At 42.7% G+C, this 21,170-nt stretch overlaps 2 protein-coding genes across 5 annotated transcripts; both read right to left on the bottom strand.

Moving 5' to 3' along the window:
- Nucleotides 1-1,482: 1,482 nt before the first annotated feature.
- On the bottom strand, nucleotides 1,483-14,042 carry LOC120954752 (probable ubiquitin carboxyl-terminal hydrolase FAF). Of its 2 annotated transcripts, none has more exons than XM_040374933.2 (17): nucleotides 13,922-14,042; nucleotides 12,784-13,007; nucleotides 12,515-12,690; nucleotides 7,257-12,397; nucleotides 6,400-6,828; nucleotides 6,189-6,325; nucleotides 5,768-6,083; nucleotides 5,540-5,693; nucleotides 5,303-5,450; nucleotides 4,856-5,230; nucleotides 4,657-4,780; nucleotides 4,482-4,588; nucleotides 4,052-4,403; nucleotides 3,713-3,975; nucleotides 3,403-3,632; nucleotides 2,972-3,321; nucleotides 1,483-2,887 (listed from the first exon to the last, which is right to left on the bottom strand). In XM_040374933.2, the coding sequence occupies exons 2-17, from the start codon at nucleotides 12,906-12,908 to the stop codon at nucleotides 2,321-2,323; spliced, it is 8,994 nt and encodes a 2,997-aa protein (XP_040230867.2). In that variant the 5' UTR covers nucleotides 12,909-13,007; nucleotides 13,922-14,042; the 3' UTR covers nucleotides 1,483-2,320. The 2 variants fall into 2 exon arrangements, with proteins under 2 accessions (XP_040230867.2, XP_040230868.2); XM_040374934.2 differs by lacking the exon at nucleotides 13,922-14,042 and adding an exon at nucleotides 13,657-13,858.
- Nucleotides 14,043-18,471: 4,429 nt separating this feature from the next.
- Nucleotides 18,472-20,840, bottom strand: LOC120959046 (liprin-alpha-2-like). Of its 3 annotated transcripts, XM_040382174.2 has the most exons (7): nucleotides 20,695-20,840; nucleotides 20,574-20,627; nucleotides 20,257-20,494; nucleotides 20,105-20,190; nucleotides 19,636-19,998; nucleotides 19,474-19,557; nucleotides 18,472-19,410 (listed from the first exon to the last, which is right to left on the bottom strand). In XM_040382174.2, exons 2-7 carry the CDS (start codon nucleotides 20,598-20,600, stop codon nucleotides 18,973-18,975), a joined length of 1,236 nt encoding a protein of 411 aa, XP_040238108.2. In that variant the 5' UTR covers nucleotides 20,601-20,627; nucleotides 20,695-20,840; the 3' UTR covers nucleotides 18,472-18,972. The 3 variants fall into 3 exon arrangements, with proteins under 3 accessions (XP_040238108.2, XP_040238109.2, XP_040238113.2); XM_040382175.2 differs by lacking the exon at nucleotides 20,574-20,627 and having other exon boundaries at nucleotides 20,663-20,840; XM_040382179.2 differs by lacking the exon at nucleotides 20,574-20,627.
- Nucleotides 20,841-21,170: the final 330 nt, after the last annotated feature.

Genomic DNA, 21,170 nt, shown 5'->3' with positions numbered 1-21,170 from the left:
GGCACGGAGCGGATTTCCTCCTAAACCCGCTATGTGTCGAGATGTAGAACAAAATCTGCTGAAAGACAAGCGGGCGGTGATCGAAACGTGGAAGTGCTACTTCGAAGGACATCTGAATGGAGCAGAGGTAGAAAAGGCTCACGCAAGTTGTAGAACAAGGCAGCAGCAGCAGCACAGCAACAGCGACAGCAACCCTACGTACATACGACGAGGTGCTCACGCCATATCTGAATGAGATTGCCAGTGCCATCAAACTGTTCAAGAACAATAAATCTGCTGGCAGTGATTTACTGGCGGCCGAGCTCTTCAAGATGGGGTCTTCCCCGGCTTACCGTCGAAATGCATCAGCTGATTGTGAAAATCTGGGAACTGGAAGAATTACCGGCGGAGTGGATGCTGGTTGACATTCGCATAACCTTGTAAGGTGTAAAATAAAGTGTGAAACTAGACAACGACATCGATGGCAAGGACATATAGCCATAGTAGCTGGTCCTAAACTATAGAAGTTTGCAGTAAAACGCAGCCGCGGACTAATTGCGGACGGCCCAGGAGGCTGGACTCCGTCTACCGAAATGGGGTATAACCTCGAAAAGGAAAGCAGAAGACATCGGTGGCACGATGTTGTACTGGTATTTCCAACATCTTGGTATCTGCGTACCCTCAATACCATCGACAGTGCTAGGTTTATCAGGAACCCTAAGCGGTATGAAGAGTTAAGTTCACTATTACGTGATGAACCATGGGGCCCTTAGCGGCCGCTCAGTCAGCATACCCTTAAACCAGCATAACGATTGCGACAAATACAAAATACCTGCTTGTCTGAGGCTCATCACGTGATACCCAACGGAGAGTAATCGTATTAGTGCAAGAGGAGTTCACCTATCTTGAGACGGTCGTAGCTAAGGAGAACGACATCAGCAACGAAATGTGGCAACGTACGTGTTGAGAGAATACGTACATACTACGGTCTTAACGGTCTTACGGTCTTTGAGGGTGTGTGATTCTGTGAGCTGCATTAGGATGCCAGACTCATGTCCCACCAAGAAAGTGTTCGACAGTGAAAGTAGTCTTTTAGGCTCGAAAATCAATCGAAAATTTTCTCTCTACCCTCAATTAAATTTTAAAATTACGAAAAATGGAACAAAACAGAGAAAAAAACACAATTTTATTGCAGACATATTCACAGAAGTAGCAAAGTATGACACTGCGAACTGTTATAATCATAACCCATCGGTACATTTATAGAAAACTAAACGGTCGTCATCCTACAATGCTATAATGTTATTCACTTTACAGTGCTTCTAATATTTTCAAATGCTCTTTAAATCTCACCACAATCAAGTGTTATTTTCTTTTACTAAAGTTTGTCATTATGCAAAATAAGCTTTGAATTATTAAAACCTCAAAATAAAAAATAAAATGCCTATTCTAAATTATGTGCAAACAATTTCTCAAATCGACAAATAAAACCCACTCGCAACATTTATCATTTTGTAGTCCAATAATTTAAACATATTTATATTTCTTCACATTTTATTGTAGCATGCATTATGTGTTTCCGTGTCGGGCGATTCTGTAGAGTATGAATTAGAACTTTTTTTTTTCTTTTCACAGATCGTTCAGTAGTTTTTTCTCTTCTCTTTCTTTTTTTAATGAGTGTGTATGTGCTCTACTTCTCATATCCTCTTCTTTGCCATTGATTATGACTAGTAACGGCAGTAAGCAAACTTACTTCCTACTTTTCCTTCTGCCTTCTCCATTCCAACTCTTCTCGTCGATCGATCTTATGTGGATTCGATAATGTTTTATTTCCTTTCCTTCCTATTTGAATCGCTTCTCTACTATTCAATGGCATTAGAGGAAAATGTTGTTTTCAGCAATCGTTTAGGCTAACGAGTTTATTTGTTTTGTTTATTTGTGTGAGGCGTTCTGTATTTCCGTACGGTGTTTCATCATGCTTAGTAGTACTGTTGATTTCAATTACTGTTTTGTGTTATTTTCTTTCAGTAGTGTAGCTGACTCCACTATTATTATTAATAACAGATACAAATGGTTCCTTCAGACGCGACGCTCCAACACCAGTTTCTTGCTTTTAAACTAGTTCAAGCACAAAATGACGAGAACTACTAACTACATAAGTCGATTTCCTTTAGCGTATCAGGATTTAAACCTGTATTTCCCCCCCCCCCCCCCTCCCCATTCATGAAGTCACCACATCCTGCGCTTATGGCTTTCTATCATTTCCCCACACCGTACAACCCATGTTCGTTTCACTACGCATTGTGTATTATATGCTTCAGATGTGTCATTTCTCCTTTTGCTAACTGGTGCAGGACTGTCCATCACCGGGGCGGCCTGTGCGATCTTTTTTGTGCACAGTATTCGGCGAGGTTGTCTGTGGTGTAGTGGTGGCTGGGGTTGTCGTTTGCGTCGCAGGAGATACCACAGCGGCAGGCGTCGTATGTACCGTTTGTTGTTGGCCAGCATTACTTCCCGGTGACACCGATTTGATTACTTTCGCCTGCTGTTCCGATTGGCCATCGGAGTTAATATCAATGTTAGATATTACCCTCATTAGTTGCTTCACGCTTGGGGAAATGTTTGATTTGCCATGATCAGCACACCCTGCACTAGAATCGGTATTTGGGCCGTTATGGCCATCGCCGCATCCCAATACTTCGCCGGTGCCGGGAGCTGAAGATGCTGGATTTGTATGGGTACCGCCAGATATTCCCATCACGGATACAATAGGGGATATTTGTTGAGACTTTTCGGGTTCGTTGACAATTCCCTGCATCGGTCCGGTTCCAGTCTCGTCGACTCCCCGAATCGCTCCTCCAGCCTCTTGACAGATTATCTGATGTTCCATTGTTTCAGCATCTTGGATCTACAAGCGAAAAGAAAAACACCATCAACGTTGGAGGCAAGTGATAGCAATCAATTTTTAAAATTAGCATTTCAAAACACCTACCTCTTCCGGACAAAGATCAAATGCCATTTGCAGAATGTCTCGAACGGATTGCGATTTTTCCAGCAAAAATCCGTTTGTATTATCATTGCTTTGGGCAGGCGGGGACCAAGAATTGTAATTATACTGACTATTACCAGTGGTGCGATGTTTTTCCAGTTCTTCCTGCAACCACTCAATTGCTGCCGTCCACTGCTTTGCAAGGGAAGCGTCGGTGTGCAGTTTGTTCAAAGCCACTGGACTCTTCGAAAACAAATGAACCATACATTTGATGCATTGATAGGCACGTTTCTGGTAGTTCAACTTGCTGCGTCTGATAATCTCCAGTAAACCATCCCTATCATGACCGACCCCTAGTGGTGTAGTAAAAAGAGCACAATTAAGTACGCCTATTATTGCAGGCTAACATTCAGTATTTGCATTTAAACTCTTACCCAGCAATGCATTCATTATGCGATGACCCTGCCAAGAGTCTTCGATCAGTAAAATGTGCAACAACAAATCCGTATAATGTTTCATGTCATGCCAGTACACATAATCACACTGGAAAAGCAGTTCCATTAGAATTATACCGGAAAAGTGTGGATTTTCCCAGCAGCAATATTGCAGCAGCTTAAACCCTTCCTCTCCAACGTGCACATCCTCTAGCAAGCGTTTGATGTACCTAAACAAAACAATCAATTAGAAAACAAATTCGGCTTTCAAATGATACACGCCCGTAGGGTTGTTATTTGTCCTACATACCCATTTCGATTATACAGATAATCCGTGCATTCTTCTGACATAGGAATCAATGCGTTTTTCCGAGTTATATGGTCGTTTATGTACTTATTTGGCAGTACGGCGGATCCACTAATAGCACTTCTACAACGCACCGATACATCCATTGATCGAATCAAATGCGACACGACATGGTGCAGTTTACTCAGATCCGGATACTGGTACTTGATCGTCTGCCCTGTGCCATCGTCCACCGCTACTCTCATGAAAAGCACGGGCACGTTTAACTGAAAAAAAATGCAAATGGCAACATGGCAATTAAAATCTACACCAGTAAACTTGCTCCCCTCCCCTTACACTCACCTTGATCAACTGGCATTCTTCTCTGTACCCCAGTCCAGCGTACATCGAGAACAAACTGAAATAGTGCGGCAAACTTTTGCCATGCTCTGGGACGTCCGATTTTAACAGTCCTAGAACCGCTATCAACACTTGCTCACACAGATTGCTGCCCTCAAAACATGCCACCGGTTCATCCTCGGCCGAGTAATGACAAAACGATACAATAAGCTTCGCAAAGCAGGAACGAATTTCTGGCAAAGGAGCCGCCAGCAAATATTCACACAAACGGCCAGGTGAATCTAACAGCACATTTTCGGCAAACCATCTCCGGATGAAAACGAATCCTTCTAGCTGAACACGGAAAATTTCATACCTACAATGTAAGATAACCAAATTTATCATATCATTGCCGTTACATTGCTCTATCTGGCTTTTTTTTCTTTTTGCTTACCAATCCATCACTTGCCCTCGAATTGTTTTCTTTGTTTTGAAGCCGGTGTGGAACAAAAACTTCGCTGCTAACTGGACCTTATGTAAGCAAACATCCTCTAGTCCTTTCTGTGTTGAATGAAACGGCAATTTAATTATGCTGTTCAACTAAAAATGGCCTAAAACCATCTACTCACCAGAAGCAACCAAACTGGAACCTTATTCTTTGGTTTAATCGGAAATTCTGTCAATTTTTTCATGAAGGTGAAAAATTCAGTTGAAAACAGCATTCTTGAGTGTAAAAATCGAATATTTTGAATTCTAAAAACAGGAGACAAAGATAATTAGCCCCATTTTCGCCATAGCATACAATAACACAACAGTGTCTAAACGAACCGTATGCAACGTTCCACGTTTGGTTCCATGTTGAAATAGTAGTGTTCGCTTTGCGCCAACGATAAGCTTTCGATGTTAGACTTGGCTTGGGCTCTATTTTGTAACGATTGTGGACCACTGTTCAGTCGCCACCAGAACGCGTTCTTGGGTGGTTTTGCATAGTACACATCATTGCGCGTGTAGAACAGCATGTATGCATTCCACCATCGTTTTTGTCTGCGGTACTGCATGCGCTTCAGATTGTTGTCATACACCTCGCCCATATAGTCGCCACCAAAGCACTGCGTTTTCATCTCTTCGTCATCGTCCATCTTGCATTCCGTGACCTCGCCGTCATCGAACTTGTACCACTTTTTTTGCCCAGTGGCGTAATTCCTGCACAAAAATAAAACATAGTACATTAATAGCTGCTTCACTTACTTATGCCAACCTGTCGGAATTACGCACTTGTGCAGAATGTAGCTATAATAATGGCCACCGGATGCTTGGCCACTGTGAACCACTATTCCGGTCAGTTGGTAGCGCGTAGATCCTTGATCCTCTTGCTTTGGCTCAACGTTGATAACCTCACCTTCTAATTTTGCCAGACCAGATACTGCAAACAAATATGGAACATAAAAGAGTTAAACCAACACATTACAATACGAGATCATCAAGATAAGCTTTGAAAACCATTCAAAATACCTGTATACGGTTCCATGTCCAGCACGCGAGGAAATTCAAAATAATCATTATATTTGATTGCGCACACCCGTTCATAATCATATTCGAAACGCTTCAGCTGTATTGCTAATACGGGCGGCAGTTTGCTAACGCATAGCCGTTTCACCGTAACGACCTACGATAAAAGAAACATGTATTACTCATCTATTTCAACGATATCACGTACACGCCAATTTGACAAGCACATACCTTTTCATCACATTTATCACAGTGGTACGCATCGGCACCTTCTAGTATTTCACCACGAACATACTGCTCCAGTGAATCCGTTAGCGAGCTATGGTTTCTAATATCAACACTAAGTACACTAAATGGTTCGTCCTTGCTATACCGGTGCGGACAGTCTTGGCATATCTTCTGATCGCTAAAACATCCGCCCAGTGTTGCCGACATTAGCTGTTCGCAGTTCAGGGCTTTCAGACCTTCGTCAATGCTTTCAAAAAGTGACATAAAAAATTCTACCGCATCCTGCTGTTCGCGTAGATTGACTGGTTCCCCTTGCAACCTGAAAAAGGAAAAGGGGCAAACATTAAGCAACATCAAGTCAACCCTCCGTTGCAGCAACGCTATCGTTTTCATGAAACGTTATCAAATTTGAATGTAAACTCACTTAAAATGTCTCCACAATCCCCGAGGTACGTAATACTGCAATGCGCTATGACCAAGATAGCAAAATATTACCATCACATACTTCAGTATCCCTATGTGATAGTTCTTTCCTCCATCGTCGTCCTTTTGAAAGCCAAGCTGAAAAAGAGAAGCATATCAGATATTACTGTACTTTATCTATCAATTCGTTATCCAACCTTCTAGAAACCTACCAAAGATTGACCGTCTGGATCCTCATTGAAATCTTCCTTATGATCAATGACAGCCTGGTGGAATCGGACGATACCATTTCTCAGGGCGGGGACCATGTACAGTTGCTGTAGAACCGAATTCATGTAGCACGTTGCTCCGGCATTTTTTAATCCACAAAACCCATGAAATGCACGAGGAGCATCAGGTGGCAGATATTCCCACTCGCGAACAGGTTCAATGTCTTCGAAGAACATATCATTCAGCATCAATGTGATTGTTGTGGTGAGTTCAATTGAATTATGGCTGAGAGCTACAATTAAATCCATTGCAGCAGAAATAGTCCTTGAAGTGCGACACACCGGTGGGGGCTGCTGAAAATGGATCTCCTGACGGTGTCTATAATATATGTACTGGAATGACGCATTGAAGACAAACTCTTTTGCCAGATCCTGAAATGTAGAGCACACAAAAATTATTCTATTTACTTCCAAAATCTGACGATATAGTAGAAAATATAAAGATATATTTCTATACAAATACATCCACGAATGAATGAGAATGATTATGTATCTATAAACTGGATCTTTGATAAGTTCGGTACTGTCGCAAATTGTAGCTTGAATCAATGTGCTCGGACATACAAATTAATAATGACTGTAATTATAATTTTAAGCATGAGTTATGGGATGCAAATTGATAGGCGCACGATCGAATGTATATCAAGCGTTATCTTTCTTTTTTTTTTCTTTTTATTCTGGCGCCACAACTGTCAAAGCCTTAATGTCATACTACTTGGCTATAAATGGCTTAGCTGACTATCGTTAGCCATTGACTAATGGTTCTATAAAGCATAAAAATATTAATGTTTTCTACTTACCACCAATAATGTATTTAAGCGACGTTTCTCAGTTGATTTCATATGAAAGACGAGCGCTCTGGTGAGATACAGATGCCCTTCCAAGATCTCTTCCTGCACGAGCGTTTTTCCATGTTCGGCCACATTGTCACGCACCCAGTACAGCCACTTAATTTCCGTCTGCAGCAGCTCCTCAGTATCGATAGGTGTTGATTCATTTCGTTCCTTGGACTGCAGCAGCTGCGCAAATAGTTGCAGATAGTCGGCGCACGTTTCCGTACGATGATTCACCTTCCGCCAGATATTGTACAGTACACACACGATTGTTTGCACCAGCTCTTCCGATACTTCACCCGTTAGCATAGACAGCAACTGTTCTCGCGCTAACGTTCGCATTTTATCGGACGGATTTACCAACAGCAATGAACCCAGAAAACTATCCCACAACCCATCCTCCTTATTCAGCGCTTTCACTGCGTCCGAATGTAGCGCTAGCGAGAGTCCCATCACTTCCAGAGCAATGTGAAGCACCTCATAGTCCAGACTTCGGTCTACTATGCCAACCAACTGTAGATCACGATCACCGTGATGATGCTGTTGTTGATGCGATCGCTGCTGCTGGTGTTGCTGGAGGGAAGCACCGACTCCAGCGGAATTACTGCTACTGCTGTTGCAACAGCTGCTGGAGCTGCTGTCACTTCCGCTACTACAGTTACTTCCAATGCTGCTCGTGCTATAACGGCGCTTGCTTGTGTCACTCACCTCTTCGGTCGTATTGTCACACGATGGGTCCTTACACTCGCCATCAGCAATATCGTTCGCGCTTGCATCAGTTGCTCCTACACTATCGGTGGCAGCGTAGCGGGAGGCAAACACGCGTTCCTTTAAAGAGTCCCACGACACAGGCTCCCAATCTTTGGACACACGTAACGCTACCTCCATGATTGCTTTAATCGTACGTACTTTTGGAAAAGTCCATTCACCTCGGTACAGCGAAGCGACCAGGTCTTGGCCCTCAACCATACCAGGACGCATTTCCAACTGCAAAATGTACGATGCTAGTCGCTTCGCGAAGCCATTCAACGTGTTCTCGCATCGCAACCCACCGCGTAGAATATTGTGCAGTGGCGTGTACCGTCGCAGCTGTGCTTGAAACTGCTCATACTGACGCATTTGATCGTAGAAAGTGGGCGGCGGCACCAGGTACCCAACGGTGAAGAAGTAAAATTTCACCAATCGCATAATACACCGATAGCTTGCCCGTTTGGTATGTCTATCCGAGCCAGCCAGAAAATTTTCCTCTGAAAGCAATCCTACGATGAAATCAGCTGCTCCACAACTAAACCACGCGTATTGAAACTCCAGCACAGCCTCCAATGACGTTACATTGTCTCCAATCGTCAGATCGTTGCCCATTCCACCTACATCCTTCACGTTGCTATTACTTGCCGGAATAATGCTGTTAGGATGCAGGGATGTTGACATGGGATTAATGCTAGCAGGAAGCAACATTGCTTCCAGCACTTCCAAGTTGTACAAAATTCGAACTGGCGGTGGTGTGAGAAATAACGATTTGAACGTTTCCAACGATTCCGTTTCTGCCGCTTCCATCACAGCCTTTAATTCAGCTTGTTTCTCGAGTGCCGCGCCACTAGTGCCGGTTGCGTCTGTCTCCCGTCCGGACTCACGAGCTGCCATATATGCTTCCATGGCTACCTTTCGTGCATCTTCAATAGCCCCTTGAGCAGTGTTGAACACTTCATAGAGGTTGTTTACAGTCATTCGATCGAGCGGCAGCAGGTGCAACAACGAACGTACTCCATCGCGCAAGCGATCATGTTCTAATGCATTAGCCAGCTGATAAACCTGCAGGAAGAATTGTGTGTACTGAGGTTTTTGCGCAATCACGACACCGGGCAAAGTATCCTCGGATTCTGAGGCTGACTGGAGAAATTGTCGTGCATGGTTCTGTTGATACACCTGCGCTGGTACTACGGTTTGGTGCTGACTGTGCGCATAGCTTGGATGATGATGCATCATCGTCTGCTGCGGATGAGGAAAATGATGGCCGTGTTGCTGTTGATGATGGTAAGTTTGCTTGATTGGGTCGACATAATTCCGTGGCGGCGAGCCAGAGCTACTCTCGCTCGAGCTGTCCGGTGAACCGGCGGCCATTAAACCAGACGAAACAGGAGTCAACTTTGCTATCAGCGACATCTTGTCCCGTATGCCATAAAATGCTAGCGTCTGTTGATCGTCCGGCACCATTATCAACTCATTCGTTCCATTATCGTACAAATCAACGCGAATCTCGTTTGCTTTCAACACCTTAATGCGCCTGAGCAGATTACGCTTAAAAGAATGCATCGTCTCATTGCTGTGACTGAGCAGCTCTATGTCGTCAAGCTGTCGACCGGGTGTTTGAAATTTAACTATCAGCTCAACCTGTCTTCCACGGACGGCGTGACACAGCGGAAGCGCGAATCTATCACCAGGATACTTTCGATCGCACTCGCGGATGTATTCTTGGAGCGTTCGTATCATGCGACACATTTGATCAACGAGAAGGAGCTTTTTCCGCTCGACATCCCCGTTAATTCCTCCCGCACCATCGTCATCACCTGTCCGTTCCGAGCCGGATTCTTTTGACACGCCCGTAGCAGGCGGTGCAACCGATGACTCCTTTTCATTGCCCTTCTTCGACACTGGTTTGGGCGAAGGAAATTCTCGCAAAAGCATCTCCATGCTCTGGAACATGGCCCGTAGCTTTTCGCAGCACTCTTCGATGAAAGACTCGTGATAAGCTTTCATCTCAGATAGCTGTCTAGGGCCCACTGTCATCATCTCGTTCAGAATGTTGATCGCTCGGTGCGCTATCGGTTCCTGTCCAGCAGTGATCACACGCCACAAATAATCCTTCCCGATTAGATCCTCGCCATTGTTGTACAGTACATACGCGTTGCGATGATGATGCTTTGCCGACACGATTCGTTCCTCTTTCGTATTCACAGCGCGGAAGAAACGCTCGAAACAGCGTATTCCATTTTCGCTCAGCAAAATCGGATCCAGCTTTAGCAGATTGTTTTCAAAGAAATCCCGATTGATTCCCGGATCCAGGTCCGGATTTTCGCCCATCAGCTTGCTAAACCACCGAAAGCATTCCTCCCGATCGCTCTCAAATGCGGCGTTCACTGCAAGCGAGTTCCAAATTTGTTTCGCCTGATCGGCACACAACCACAGGTGGCCATCCTTCAGTAGGAATTTCAAAAAGTCTAACCGCTCCTGAATCTGCTGCGGGTGCGGGTACCGATTATCGAGTCTTAACTTTGCCGGTTTTAGCGAAGGATCAGCCGCCACCAGCGCCCGGACACGATTCATGTAACATGTCAAGCTGTTCGTCACAAGAATAACTAGCTTATGATCGTTTTGTAGTTGATCAATGATTTTCTGCCGATTCATTGTATGCTGTATTCGAGGCGTATGGTTTGGGGTGGTATCGTACAGCGAGCAAATGTCCCGGATCAGCCGCAACGCCGGCAGCACCCACTCGTCGCGCCCTTTCAGCTCCTCCACGCACTTCACCAACCAGATACTCTTCTGTGCATCTCGTTCCTGAGAGCAGCTGTAGTCGAGGATTTTGACGTGTGATTGAAGCGCCTGCTCGAGCACTTCCAGTGGCGTATCGGAGCTATGGGCTAGATTCCAAAACATATTCAGCACCTTCTGCGCCATCATTCCGTTCTTGTCGTCCTCTGCCAGTCGGCGGTTCAGTTCCAGCAAACGTTCGCGCTGCTTGCGACTGGCCGACTTCTGCATGCTGGTCTGAAAGCACCGAAAAAGATAATCCAACTGATCGGCACTGAAATCCCAAGCAAGTTTGGCGAGCAGATCGTGTACGTTTTTGGCAATCGCCTCATGTTTGCCCTCCTGTGCATTCCACACTGCATCCAGATCGTCGAACGTTAGCGCCTTTTCCTTGATCAAAAATCGCAAAATTTTCTCCAGCTTTTCCACGTACTGCGACTGGTGCAGCGAGTCCCTCAGCACTATTGTTAACACGCGATTGTTCCGTATCCACATTGCCATACGGTTTGCACTCAGAAAATCACCTTCCTCTTCCGCAATTAGACCCCGGTTCGGGTAGATCGAAACGTAGCTCAGCACACGGTTGATTTCATTCAGTGCATTCATTTTACCATTAAAACTCGATATCTGCAGTACGCGCAGGATGATCTTCAGGCGGGCCATTTCCAACTCATTTAACAGACTCTCCTGCCCGGGCACACGCGTTAACAAGGCACGAGCAAACTTTACGATACCGGTGATAAAATCGTTTTTCCCTTCAAACACTACCTCCCGCTTTAGCTCAACATCGGAGAGACTCTCCAGCACTGTCAACACGAACCGACATCCAGGCAAGAGGTATCGCTCGATTGTATCGACCGTAAGATACTCCGCGCACAGCCCAAATGGACGTAGCAACGCGTACAGGAGCTGAAGTGAAATCTTTCCATCACACTTTTCCCCACCACCACCACGCCCGCCCTCTGTCTTCTCTTCACTAGCACTCACTCGCTGATGTTGTTCTATTGCGACCGTCATGCGTTTGAGAAAATTTTCGAAGCCATTGTAAACGCCAAACTGGTTGATAAAGTTGAGTAACCATCCACGGGGATTTTTGGTTTCCACAGGAGGCTTCGCAAAGCTCGCGGTAACCTCGTCCGGCGCCTGCTTTGTCGCTACGCCCGGTGCGTTGGTGCTGCTGGTGCTGCTCTCGGTGCTATCGGGAAGCGACGAGGATGATGACGACGACGAGGACGAAGAAGACGATGTGGCTGGATTGGCTAGCGACGTAGCTGGTGGCGCCGGTGGTGGTGGCGGTGGGGGTGGCGTATTTATATTTTCCGGCTGCCGTGCAATGTTGTGCATGTGGAACTTGTTCTCCGGATCGAACACGATGGCCAACAGTTCCAGCAACGACTGATTATCGCGCTCCATATGCAGAGAGGCTAGGAGCAAAAATTTGCAGCACGACTTAAAAATGCACACGTGAATGTTATTCTTCCACGACATAACTGCCTCATCAGTCAGGATGTTGATAAACGAAGTGGCCAACTCGTTCTGATAAAAACGCACGCACGATTCGCAATCGCCATCGATACCTTTAAATGCACATAAAAGAAACAGACATACACACAGATACAAACGCGCATTATTTTCAGGCCATGTAGGGAAATTGATTCATTTTAAGCTTGATTTGACTTCTAATCGTAACTTACCAAGGGTGGAAAGCTGGATCGCCGCGTCCAGCAAGCAGTCCAACTCCTGTGAAGGCAGCACCGGGACCACCCATCTTGAATTTGAAATTTTTGCATTCAGGGAGGCAAGCTTATCCACAGGAAAACTGCTAAGCAGTGCCGCTGTGTTGTTACCACCGCTAGTAGTGCTGTTGTGGCTGCAATTAAAAACCATTTTCAAGAACAAAGAAGTTGCACCGATTAGACTGTGACGCTGTCAATCGCAACAGGCACCTCTCGCTGACACTCACGCATTTTCCACTGTGTTATGGCCGATCTGATGTTCGTTCACCGTCGCCACCGTCCCAGTATCTCGTTGTTCCATCGCTTTCCCATTGGTACGTTCCATGGACTGGCTGACGGTGTCGTATGTCATAGCAACAACGAGACACGTCCCAGTCGCCTGCTCGTAAATGTATCGTTTTTTTTTTGTATCGAAACGACTCACTAGTCTGATGCAGTTTTAGATGTTATTCTGTGTAGAAGCAGAAAAAAAAATGATCGAGGGTTACAGAATTATTATCACACACACACACACTCGCGGATCTTATTTCGTCGGCTGTGTCCTTATTTATCGCTTTACACGATAATCTTTAAATCAACACGCCCAAAACAATTCACCTAAATTTACGCAAACCGCAAAAATCTTGTAATAAGAACAATAAGAAAATGTCGAGTATATGTTGTCATTACGTATTAATACACTATTCTAAACGATTTCTGTTGAAATTTTACGCATTAACTACCACCATTCGCCATGAACACACCGTGTTCTACGTGCTCGTCGTACACATTTATTCCCAAAAACTTTAACAATTTATCTACCATCGGTACAGTTTTCTTATGCCAAACATTTTCCTCTGCCACAGAGTCAAACACAATGCATCTCTCCGAACTGGGCCGTGCACAAATAACTAGGTAATAAGTAATACGCAAAGAAAATCGATAAGAACTTATGGGTCCTTTCGGCAACAAAAAATATCAGATACGCCTTCTGCACTCCTTCTGGTCGAAACTGCACCACAATCCTACGCACCGAACACACCAACACATCTACTTATTATCAATTAGGAAAGTTACAATTTTACGGACGGTGCACTATCATTCCCTTTCGGCCCCGGTACCTGGACGATTTTCAGTCGAACCAAATTCGCCAATGTTCTTCTCCTGTAACTTTTGTTCGCACAATGTCTCTCTTTCTGTCTTCCGTTCTCTTTACTCTATTTGCAACACCGAAAACCAATACCGGCCAAAATGGCCGACAGAAAATTCATATTTTTTCTCTTCTTCCCCTAACCCTGGAAATTCACAATCACAGCAGCTCCCGGTAACGACAACGATAATAATTGCTTTCAGATTAGAAATTCCTAAGCCTTTTTGGTAACGCACCAAGATATCTCATCTGGAAAATTCCTTCTAGCTCTTCGTTGACGGAGCCTCCAAAAAGTAGATTTTTTCCTTTGAAGATTCACAAAAACTATTGAAGAAAAATGACAACAACTGTCTGCCAGGGTTGTAGCCCAAACGTCACTTACCGATATCAAGGGATGCCCAATTAACAATTATTTTATTGTAAAGCATTGGCTTACGGTACCTATACACTTGGAAACCGTAGAACTCTGAACAGAGCAGAACTTTTAATCAAGGTGTATGGATATTAGGAGGTGAAGTGCTTCAGAGCAAATTGACATTTCACGACTTGACATAACAATACTGGAGGCTCCGGTATTAAAATCGGGGAGGGCTGGAGGGGGGTATATAAAATTGTATGCGATTTGACATAACAATACAGGCGGTCCCCGAGATACACGGTACCTCTTTTACGCGGATTCGGAGATACACGGTTTTCTAATTTTGATAGTTCTTTGAGCAAATTGTACTGATTTGACATATCAATTGTAAATTGCCAAATAATTTCCGTTTTGATCGAATGTTCAAAACTATTTCAAAAGGTTTAAAACTGTTATGTTCAGTCAGAATCATATCAAATATTTCATGAAGTGACTAAAACCGCCTCCTACTTGCAAAATTACACGAAAATTTGTGATATTTTAGCTGGAAATCACGAGATTCGACTTACGCGGAAATTCGAGATACGCGGTATTTTGCGGCCGTTTTCGGTCCCCATTAACCGTGTATCTCGGGGACCGCCTGTACTCAATGATGGCGCCCGGCAAACGCGCTAATAATTCACCTCCTTAATAAACACACCTTGCTTTTAATGCAACACGCATAGGTAAAGCCGCGGTGAGACTGATCCAATGCGATTTTATCGGACGCTGCTGTCAAACGCTATTTCGGTTCAATTTGCGATTATCTTGATGCTTTGCATAGTTTAACCATTATAAAAAATAATTTAATATTGTTCCTACATGACCAACATAATTAGATTAACAGATAAAATCGGATGCGACGAAACGACGGTATCAAAGAAATTGATTCCGTCGACGACGAAATCGCTCGTCCGACGTTATCTGTCAAATCCCATGTAAAATTTTGACAGGCCGTCCGATAAAATCGCACGCAACAAAGCATTGCCCCAAGTGCCACAAATCCACTAAACGACCACTAAACGGCTTCTAAACGACTCAAGTTCTTTACCTAAACGGAATATAGAAAGACTTCCCCTACCCGCAAATTTCCGTTAAATGCCTTCTAATCGCCTTGTAATCGCCGGCGAATTGAAGGCGATCAGCAGTGCATTTAGCAGTAATTAAATGCCTTTGAAATATGTCAATGAAAAATTTCGCTTTTAATTTGAAATTTGAAATTGCAACTGTCAAAAGAAAACCTTACAAGTGTCTTCAACACTGCACTGTTGTAGTGTTCCCAGATATGAGCGTGAGATTCGATAGCACGATTTACGTGTTATGTTATCTTGCGTTAAGCTCTGAGCTATTTCACTTTATTAATGATGGTCTGCATTATTCGGTTGTTAAAGACCAACCCGTTGCAAGGTGTTAATATATCAAACTCATTTCGATAAATCTAATAAAATGAGAAATGAGATGCATATTTCTCCCATCCTGATAATGATGGGTGAAGATAGAGTAATTATTATGTTTTTTTAAAAGGTTTTTTTTAATTTTGCTTCACAAAAATTTTGTTTATATTAATTATAGCAAGAAAATATTAATATAAAAAGAAATAAGCACAGAAAAAAGATCATAAAAAATCAGGATTTGAACACACGCTTTCTCGGTTCGGAACCAAAAGCGTTGTCACTGCTCTATTTGGCAGTTACATTAGTAAGGGTGCAAAACCAGTATATATACAAGCGAAGATGGCGGCAAGCTATCTGTTCTCGTTGAATCAAAAAGTTGAAATATTTTGAAGAGAACCCGTTACAGCCTTGAAAGTTTCGGTTGAAATCTTTATTCGCCTTCTAAGGCGACTAAGGCCTTAAATGCCTTCTGAATGCCTTCAAAGCCGTTTAATGCTGGTAGGGTCGTTTAGCAGACGGCAAACGACTCATGCATTCTAAAAATAGCTAAAAAGCTGGTGGCGCTCTCTGTTGGTGGGATACCCCAACTAGTTGAGCTTCATCGCTTGGAGGAGAGCTTTCTCATTTCCTCTGTACTGTTGTATGGTTTCGCATTGAAGTTATGCATCGCTAGAACTAGAATGGCAATACAATTGTTTAAATACTAAACTCCAATGGAAACCATCAGCACTGAAGCAAGTGAGATTCGAGTAATGGTCGTTGGTGTTGATACCCACGTATTTGACCACACGACCGACCATATTTATATAGATTTTGGCTCGGAAAGTTAGAAGGCTATATAGGTCATGATAAGATGAAACTTGCCGAAACACATTGCAAGAAAAGGATAGCAATATAATAATCAGCCCAAATAGCCAGAATTGCTTAAGCAGCTCATTTTGGCACGCTAAAGATCGCTGCTCTAATTCGCCTTTTGCAGTAGTTTAACAGCATCAAAGTTCCAGGTGGGTCTTTCAAACAGCGTTTAAGCAGCTTCATTATGCTACGGTGCCAGGGATTATTTTTCTTTGTGTTTTATTTTCAAGCAAGGCGTCATCAATGAAATAAACAACACGATTTGTGTTTTGTTATGTGCATGTTTATTTTAAAACTCCAAAAGCTCTTTAATTTCACATAATTTTACATAGTTTACTATAAAAACACAATCACTTCACTCAACATTCCTTTTACAATTAACTTATCTTACTTGTACAGCAGCAATGAGATGATTGACGGCGTCTGTCTTTGACACTTTGACAAGACCCACCTTGTACCGATGTCATGCATTAAAAAGCTATAAAGTTCCACCAAGTTCGGTACACATTCTTAACAAGCCTTAAAGTTCTATAATGAACCCTACACATAGTGCTAATCAGCCGCAAAGTTCCAAAGAATACCGGGTGCTTTTTAAAAAGCTTTATGGTTCCACCAAGTACCGTTTCATCTCTTAATCAGCCACAAAGTACGACATCGGCCCGATTTTTCGTTAAACAGCCCCAAATCAGCTATAAAGTACGAGCTGGCTATTTTGGAGTTTTAATACGCCATCTATTGATCAAACCAATGAAGCTGTGGAGATTTCATTTTTTTCTATGGATATTCAATTTTCCAGTCGTTTAAGCTTAATCTGTGGCGCTTGGGATCTGTTGTTGATATACCCAATCAGTGGAGCTTCCTCGCTTGGAGAGCTTTCTCATTGCCTCTGTACTGTTGTATGGTTTCGCATTGAAGTTATGCATTGCTAGATCTGTTTTGTTTAAATACTCCAAAAACTCCAATGTTAATTACCAGCACTGAAGCAAGTAAGATTTGAGTAATGCTCCCCAAGCGCCACAGATTAAGCTTAAAAGACTGGAAAATTGAATATCCATAGAAAAAAAATGAAAGCTCCACAGCTTCATTGGTTTGATCAATATATCAATAGATGGCGTATTACAACTCATCATTATATTGCTATCCTTTTCTTGCAATGTGTTTCGACAAGTTTCATCTTATCATGACCTATATAGCCTTCTAACTTTCTGAGCAAAAATATATATGAATGGTCGTGTGGTCAGATACGTGGGTATCAACACCAACGACTATTATTCGAATCTCACTTGCTTCAGTACTGGTGGTTTCTGTTGGAGTTTAGTATTTAAACAAGCGTATCGCCGTTCTTGTTCTAGCGATGCATAATTTCAATGCGAAACCATACAACAGTACAGAAGAAATGAGAAAACTCTCCTCCAAGCGATGAAGCTCAACTGGTTGGGGTATCCCACCAACAGAGAGCGCCACCAGCTTTTTCGCTATTTTTAGAATGCATGAGTCGTTTGCCGTCTGCTAAACGAAGTCTTTCTATATTCCGTTTAGGTAGAGAACTTGAGTCGTTTAGAAGCCGTTTAGTGGTCGTTTAGTGGATTTGTGGCACTTGGGTCGTTTGTGTTAATACTCACGTATCTGACCATACGACCTTTCATTTAGATTTTTGCTTTTGAAAATTAGAACACTATATAGGTCGTAATTAGATGAAACTTGTCGAAACACATTGCAAGAAAAGGACAGCAATATAATGATGAGTTGAAGCAATATAATGAAGCTATGGAGTTTTTGTTTTTTTTTTTTTTTTGTGTGGATATTCGATTTTCCAGTCGTTTAAGCCAGGGGTCTCCAAACTTTTCAGCTCGCGGGCCGCATTGCTTCAAAAATAACTATGTTGGGGGCCATTTGACGCTACCTTTAACTGATGAGTGAACGTTTAAATCTCGTTTTTATAATAAAATACCAACGATACTTGTACAGTTTCGTGTTACTAAAGCTTGATTTTTGTCTAAGAAAAGTAAAAAATACATTTTAATTTTAAAAATTAATAATAACGTAATATTTGTATTAACTCTGGCAAGGTCATTGTGGGCCGCATTATAAGCTCTTGAGGGTCGCATGCGGCCCGCGGGCCGTAGTTTGGAGACCCCTGGTTTAAGCGCTTGGGTGATCAGCAATCACGGATCACGAGCCACAAGCAAATCCTTGCTTTAGTGATGGATCTTTTCCTGTCATATATTTTATAGAACTATCACATTTTGTATGGTTGATTTATCAATTTGGCTCTTCACTTCGTTTTGTATAAAATTGGTTTTTCTACCGCAAAGATTGCCGACCACTGGGCTAGTCCAACTGGATTCACTAACGCCATCTAGTGGCGAGTATCGGAAGCTGTTGAAAAGATTTTTGGATTATCGAACGGTTGGTCGCACCGTATATCAAATTTATTGAACTTTATTATTACATGATGAGGAAGAGTATGCAATATATTCACAACAAGTGTTTCTATCTACTTACTCTATTTTCTTTTGCGACAGGTTTGAGTAAAAAATACTGAAATGCGGAGAAATCGCACACGTTGGATGTTCGCCAAACGAGTAACTGCTACCTGCTTTATAAAGTTACGTGTGCTGTAACTTTAGTTTTGCCATCTTTATTTGTTTACGTTTTTGTTCTTGCGAACGACACCATCTGATGCCGTTTTTAGCAACGATGTCATTTCATTTATCAATCTTAAGCTTGTCGCCTCATCCATCTCATTCAGTTCACTGACCATAAAATCTCCAAAGCCACTATAACGGCGCGTAGTTTTGTTGGCCAGTTGCTGAACCGAAGTTTGCAATCTTTTCAACGAATTTGTAATTAATTGAGAAACTTTCATACTTCTCCCCGCGTAAACAGTGCCACTCAATTGATTCGGACCTAGCGCGCTGCACAACGGATCAGTTTGCTCTTCTACACATCGATTTGGAGAACTTGAAACGGACAGAGTGGCAGGTACTGTTACACTTTCGCGACATCCTAATACACCGGAAACTTCTGCAGTTTTGGGATATGCCCCTCCAGTCGAGGTTATTTCGTCGTCATCTTCCTGCAAGAGAAAACACTAGTTAATTTGTTATAAGTATGAAATAGCCAATTCTTTCAAATGTACTTGTCGTTTTTTTGTAAAGCTTGCCAGTTTTTGTTCTGTATCTTTCAATTTCTGCTCTAAGCGTTCTATCTTCAAACGTTGTACCTTTAAATAAATCGAACACATGTTGGTGACTATTGGAGTTAACGGTTAATTAATCAGACACTAATGTTACACTACTACCTCAACCTTAGCTTTCTGTTCAGCTAAATCCTTCTCGAGCTTTTCATTCAGCTCATATAGTAGAACCGATTTTCGTTGTTCGTTAAGATAACGTTTTTCAAATGATAATTCATTATCTTCTTGATATTCGTCTCCAGTATCTGGTTGTGGCTGGATCCAACTCGTGGCTGGACTGTTTTCGTTCAGCTCTGCATCATGTTCATTGCACTCGGTATCTGTTGCCGGCGATTGGGCTTCTGGTTCAATTTCAAAAATTTCTTCCATCTCTTCTAAGTGCTCTTCTTCCTGGTCGATAAAGTCATCTAGTTGGCTGTCATTTGAAGCGCTGCTATGGTCTGCTGTTCCCGCAAGTAAATATTTGAGCTATTGATCAATGGCAATAGGAATCATTATTATTGATTAATGGTTATTAGTATCCATCACACCATAACTGTTATTGCATGTAGCTTTTCCTACGAACTACACATACCGTTCCCCTTTTGCGGTGGCCCCTTTGCATATTTTCCAAAAACTCCATCGCATTATATGCGAACCAGGATGATTTCAAGCTCTTGCCTGTAAAAGAAGGATTTTATCAATCTTCTCTACTCGCCCATTGGCCTAGCATAATATTGCCGTTACCGGGATGTTGTTCCTGTTTTTTAATCAGTTCGGCTTTAATTCTGCGATACGAACAAGTCAAGCTTCGCCACTTTCGCATAAGAATAGGGACGAATATCCCGGTTTGTTTGGCTATAGCATTCCAAGCCTCCGTCCTCGCGATTGAATTGCGATAGTTGGAATCAGCTTCGTCCCATATGCAGGAATGTCGCTTTACTTGGTTTATTAAGCGTAAAATCGTGTACTGATCTTGGACTGGCTGAAAAGCACAAATAAAAAACCAAACATCCATTGTTAGAAGAAACCGCATTGTTAGCTAACAAAAAGTACATGTTTACATTTCTCGGCCTTCGCGTTCGCTCCATCTTACGCCAGAGAACACGAGGGCTGAACTAAATATATTATTATTATTATTATAATTATTTACTGCTTTGGAAGCTCACGAACACGATCTATTACTTTTTTGTCACTATTAAAGAATAGTTTAGCTGTATTTGATGATTTCAGTCAATAGCGTCATCGAAATCCATATGGATACACTTTGTTTTCGCGTGAGAAGCGCGCAACCAATACTTCCTTGATCGGTGCTGTTCGCCAAACCCTGTCCACCGATTTGTTTTGTTTTCTTCTTCGCTTTCTCCTGTCATTCGCGTTCCCCGTACAACATATCGAGGAGGGTTTTTGACATTCGAATATCGCTGCATCTGACAGGAAAATAGAATATTTCTTTAAAAAAAAACGAAGCTTCATAGCTTCACTGGTTTGCTCAATAGATGGCGTATTATAATTCATCATTACAGGCGGTCCCCGAGATACACGGTACCTCTTATACGCGGATTCGGAGATACGCGGTTTTCTAAATTTGACAGTTCTTTGAGCAAATTGTACTGATTTGACACATCAATTGTAAATTGCCAAATAATTTCCGTTTCGTT

Source organism: Anopheles coluzzii, chromosome 3, assembly GCF_943734685.1.
Source record: "Anopheles coluzzii chromosome 3, AcolN3, whole genome shotgun sequence".
NCBI lineage: Eukaryota > Metazoa > Arthropoda > Insecta > Diptera > Culicidae > Anopheles > Anopheles coluzzii.
This window is presented reverse-complemented; position numbering and strand designations above follow the sequence as displayed.

Bases quoted from the DNA above. Each gene is read 5' to 3' on its own strand.
- LOC120959046 (XM_040382174.2), bottom strand. From the start codon at position 20,600: ATGGAGCGAACGCGAAGGCCGAGAAAT. The intron at 20,191-20,256 runs GTAACGGCAATA...CTTCTTTTACAG, and splicing joins AAAACAGGAACAACATCCCG to GCAAGAGCTTGAAATCATCC. The intron at 19,411-19,473 runs GTACATTTGAAA...TTTCTCTTGCAG, and splicing joins GCTTTACAAAAAAACGACAA to GAAGATGACGACGAAATAAC.
- LOC120954752 (XM_040374933.2), bottom strand. From the start codon at position 12,908: ATGACATACGACACCGTCAGCCAGTCCATGGAACGTACCAATGGGAAA. The intron at 5,451-5,539 runs GTATTTTGAATG...ATTTGTTTGCAG, and splicing joins GGACATGGAACCGTATACAG to TATCTGGTCTGGCAAAATTA. The intron at 4,589-4,656 runs GTGAGTAGATGG...CATTCAACACAG, and splicing joins TTCCAGTTTGGTTGCTTCTG to AAAGGACTAGAGGATGTTTG.